The following is a 5,386-nucleotide window of genomic DNA, read 5'->3' as shown; positions in this document are numbered from 1 at the left end:
GGCGATAATTTGTATTTATTTCATGTAATTTTTCAAGACCTATGAATAGAAAAATTAGAAGCATTGATGGATTAGAAACAATAAATATATATATATATATATATATATATCCAATTTTATAAATTATTGTTTCTCAATTCTCATTATTGATTAAATTCTTGTGCAAGACACATTTAGATCTCAATTTATATGATTTTTAGTTTTTTAATTCTGTTTTTAATTTTTTTTATTTAGTTAAAATTAATAAATTAATTTTTTTTTTTAATTTAGATGCTGACGTGGCATTTTTTAATTCCAAAAAACTTTTTTTATTATTAATTAAGCCACGTAGACATTAAACAAATATTATTTATTCTTATCGTTTGCCACGTCAGCAATATCCGTTTATGATGTAACGGCAGGGACCAAAATGAGAACCATTTTTCAGAATAGGGACTACAAGCGGTAAAAATAAAATGTAGGGACTAAAATGAAAATCTCCTGAAAATGTAGGGACTAAAATGTGCTTTTCTTCTTATTTATTTAACCAATGACTATTCATGATAGATCTAATTAACAACTCAGCCTTAAAACTGATTAATTCTATCAATCGGGATCTAAATTTCCTAACACAAGAGATTAAAAGTTGGTTTCTTCCTAGAAGGCGATAATTTGTATTTATTTCATGTAATTTTTCAAGACCTATGAATAGAAAATTAGAAGCATTGATGGATTAGAAACAATAAATATATATATATATATATATATCCAATTTTATAAATTATTGTTTCTCAATTCTCATTATTGATTATCTGTTTAAAGGGATTTCCATTTCTCATGTAAGATCAACTGCATCAGTCCGTGCAAAATTCCTGTCTATTTTGCCCAAAAAAAAAAAAAAAACATATTTTTTCTATTTTACACACCTACTTTTACAAAACACCCCCATCAATTTATCTATTCTATCATCTATTTTATTTAAATAATAATATTTTCTTAAGTTTTTATTATATTAAACAAACTACTACCCACATGGCCCTACTCACCTCTTTCTTTCTTTTTCTCACGCCAACCCTCTCTTTTTCTTTGAACCATCTCCTTCTTTCTTGTTTTCCTTTTCCTTCTTCCTTCTTCTCTTTATTCTTTCTTTTTCTTCAATAGATTTCTCAAACTCAAATGAACCTCACCACCGCCATCATCACACCACCGCCAACAACCAAAGTCAACCCCAATTGCAACGACCCACCACTACCACCTCTGATCTTGATGTAGTGCTGCATGGTCCCTACTTGACTTCTTGGTTTTGCTTAATTTTGGAGTTTGATTTCATCTGGTTCTTGCTAGTTCTATGATGGGTTATTGCTAGTTTTAGTTTTTGGGTTTTGTATTATGATGGGTTATTGCTAATTTTAGTTTTTGGGTTTTTGTATTTGGGTGGTACCACCTTGATCTGTGGTTGAGGCTGGGCAGGGGTGATTTTGTGGTTTTGTTGTGAGAAGAAGACAGAGGAGAAGAGCAAGATGAAGGAAGAGAGAGAGAGAGAAAAAAAATAATAATAAAAAAAATCATTTGCACATGAACAGTAACCATGCATATATGCACGGTTACTGTAGCAGTTTTGTATATTTGCACATTTTTGCAAGCACTAATGTGAGTGTTTTTTTGGTTAAAATGTGCAAAATTAAGCACTTTTTGTATTTTGCAAACTTTTTCAACCACTGATACGATTGCTCTAAGATAGCATATTGAGTAAGATGTGTCAAGATTTATGTCCTAAAATCCAATTCGTATGACATTATTAATTAATAAAAGTTTTTTATTTTCTGGGATTGCATGAACATTGGACATTATGAATTCATTTGATGAATAGTCCATATGGTTGCATTGCATGTGATTTGGCTATGCACACAGTTATTGAGATGAAGATCAAAGTGGTACAAGGATTAATCAAAAGTTCTTGCAGAAATTTTGTTTTCTTTTTTCAAGTTTGTGGCATCAAGGTATGTGTTTTTTAGTTACAGTTTTCAAATTCAATGATACATGTGGTTTATGTAATATATGAAGTAGATCCTAGTTTTTACTCTACTGCACATGATATGTATGAGATGGGCACATATACTTCTTTTAAAAATAGTTTAATTATAATATTTTACTCACATTATTAAATTTTACTATTAATTTTTTATTAACATATTATTAATACTCGCTCATTTGTTCTAATTGACTTTTTTTTTTTAATTGAATTGTCTTTATCAATTTTTAGTAAACAATTTTTCTGCGGAATTATGAAGTTATGAGAGATTTAAGGATTGGGAAAGAGAATGTTTGAGATACAGTCATTAAGATAAAATCCAAATCTTCATTTAACTTGCCAATTGATAAAATATGAAAGGGTACCCAAATGCCTCACCTACCTTATTTTTGTTTATGTAATATAGGACTATCATTTTTTTTCTTTTCTTTTCTTTTGTAATAAGTTAGTTTTCCTCCAAACCACTTTGGAAAACCATTACATGGTAACTCAAATGATTATTCATGTGTAATTTTAGTTACATGGCATTCTTAATAATCATGTGATTTGTTTACATGATTCAATGAATTATGTGACTTAAAACGAGTAAATGATTTTATAATTGACATGTAAACACTCACTAATATTATTTTACATGTCATGTCTCTTTTTGTACCACCTTCTCCTTCTCTTATAATTCTTACATTGATTAGAAATATTAACTTGATAATAATTATATTACATGTCATTGTAAAGAAAGGGAATGTAGATTGTTATAATTATTATAATTAAGAATATGAATTTATTTTTAAGTGAATAAAAAATATTTAATTGTTTTTTCAAATTTAATATTTTTTTTAATTTAATTTTTTTTTTAATTCTTGATTGCATATTTTCTTAAATATATTTTTCTCCCTTTGCTTGATGTTGTTTCAATTGTTGTCAAAGTAACTAAATTCAAGCAAGAATACCATATTCCTAACCACTTGTTTCAACTATAAATTTTAGAAAATAACTATAAATTGTGAGGGGTGGAAACTCAAACTTATGTATTGAGCGCAAAGCCTTATTTGAAGGTTACTGTGTGTCCGAAGAGGCAAAAATTGTTGAGAAGGAGTCTGCATGAAAGAAAGATACCTAGGAGTGAAGAGGATCAGTCCGAAGAGAGCACCAATGTTCCGAAGAGATCATTCTCCTCAGATGTAAAGATTCTTAGTCAAGCAAATATCTGGAGGGTTTGAATGATCTTACTAATGACTTCAGCGATCTGGATAAGCTTTGGACAGGCCTGGAGATAAGAAGAATGGAGAAATATCTAAATGGAAAAGCTGTCACCACCACATTAAATGCACTGCATCTGCTTTTCTGGCCACATTAATATGGAGAAGACCCCTGAACAGTGTCAATCCAGCTACCACCACTCATAGAAAGCTAAGGAAGAGATCTGACATGACACATACTCAAGTGGACACTTAGATTAAGAACAAGTGGATGATGAAGATGGTGAGGAAGGATGCTATATAAAAGAAAAGCCTCTGGAGGAAAAAGGGGACGGTTTTGGAGAGTTGTATTGATTTTTCATTGAATAATATTCCTCTTCGGACATCAAATTGAAAAGCTTTGAAGTGTGTTTTTTATATCAGTTCCTTCTTGAACACCATAGGTAACTATTATTTAGTCCACAATCAGCCTAGCTCTTTCACCTATTCTCTACAAATTCATTGTTCTAGGTTCATTGGGCTCATAATCCAAACCTTTTAGGCTTGGGCCACAAAAATAGACCTACAATTGGCGCCGTCTGTGGGAAGAGCTTGAGCGAAAGTGGAAGCAATAGTTAGTTATGGCTGAACCAGGGCAACAACCAGCAGAATCTAGGGCATCCCAACACGTGGACCCCTTTCTCAATCCAGAGCAGAGACAAGATCGTGAAGGCAGTATGCATACTACGCACCTTGAGCAAAGCCAACCACATGGAGGAAGTCACGTGTCTCATGTAGACAAGAACCATAACATGCAAATGGAAATTGAGAGGCTAAAGAAGGAGTTGCACCACGCAAAGAGGAAACAGATTTCTTTGCATTCTGATGAAGATTTGGGTGACAAGTAAGATGTCACTTACGAGCAGAGATCTCGGACACCAATCAATGAATCCTTTTCCTATGAAGAGGAGCACCATCGCAAGAGGCAACCTTGAAGCCCATCACGTAAAGGTGTGGGGAACGATGCTATAAGCAAAGCCTTGAATCAAATCTCTAGGTCACCCTTTACGCACAAGATTGAAGGAGCAAGACTTCCTCGGCGTTTTAACCAGCCAACCTTCACCGTTTATAATGGTAAAACGAACCCTGTGGAACATGTGAGTCACTTTAATCAGAGGATGGCTGTCTATTCCAGAGATGAGGCTCTGATGTGCAAAGTTTTCCCCTCCAGTCTTGGACCGGTTGCAATGAGATGGTTTGACAGCCTAGAAGCAGACTCCATCAACTCCTTTAGAGAGCTTACTCAAGCATTTGGTTCCCGTTTTGTCACATGTAGAAGAATGGCGAGGCCTCTATCTTCACTTTTATCCTTGAGCATACAAGAGGGTGAGACCTTGAAAACGTATTCAAATAGGTACTGGGAGATGCTTAATGATATGCAGGGCAATTTTGATGGCATGGCCCTTAGCACGTTCAAGCTCAGCCTCCCCACTGACCATGGTTTGAGGAAGTCCTTAACTGGCAAACCAATAACTAACATGCGTCGGCTCATGTACCGCATCAAAAAATATAAAAGGGTTGAAGAAGATCAACAGCAAAGGAAAGGAAAGGATAAGGTTATCCCCTTAGAGAGGAGGGATTTCAGGTCGGACCGTTACAATAACAACAAACCACGGAGAGATTTTGATGGGCAGTCAGGATCAACAAACCTTCAAGCAGTTAACACTATATTCAAAGAGCCAGTGCATCAGGTTTTGGAAAAAGTTAAGAATGAACCATTCTTCAAGTGACCGAACAAAATGGTAGAGAACCCTGATAGGCGTAACCATAATCTCTATTGCCAATACCACCAAGATCATGGGCATACCACAGAAGATTGTAGGAGTTTGTGGGATCATTTGAACCAATTGGTCCACGAAGGTAAATTGAGACACCTCTTGCATCACTCTAGTGGCCGAGGAGATCAGATGAGCTCTGAACCCCAAAGGAATGATTCTTCAAAGCCTCCATTGGGAACTATCAACGTCATCTTCGCTGCACCGAGGAGAACAGGATCCTAGCCGTCTAAGGTTATGTCGGTAGCCCGGTTACCGGTAGGGGACTTTGGCCAAGATCCGAAGAGAGCTAGACCGGATATTCAACCAGTTTTAGGCTTCTCGGACGAAGACAAGATTGGAACCATCCAACCCCATGATTA

At 34.8% G+C, this 5,386-nt stretch overlaps 1 protein-coding gene across 1 annotated transcript; it reads left to right on the top strand.

Annotated features, from left to right (window-relative positions):
• The first annotated feature begins 4,367 nt into the window (after positions 1–4,367).
• Positions 4,368–4,979, top strand: LOC136062959 (uncharacterized). Its single transcript, XM_065762721.1, has one exon. It carries the CDS (start codon positions 4,368–4,370, stop codon positions 4,977–4,979), a length of 612 nt encoding a protein of 203 aa, XP_065618793.1.
• Positions 4,980–5,386: the final 407 nt, after the last annotated feature.

This window comes from Quercus suber, unplaced genomic scaffold (assembly GCF_002906115.3).
Source record: "Quercus suber isolate HL8 unplaced genomic scaffold, Cork oak 2.0 scaffold_471, whole genome shotgun sequence".
Classification (NCBI taxonomy): Eukaryota; Viridiplantae; Streptophyta; class Magnoliopsida; order Fagales; family Fagaceae; genus Quercus; species Quercus suber.
The sequence above is the reverse complement of the archived record's forward strand: the minus strand, read 5'-3'. Positions and strand labels throughout refer to the sequence as shown.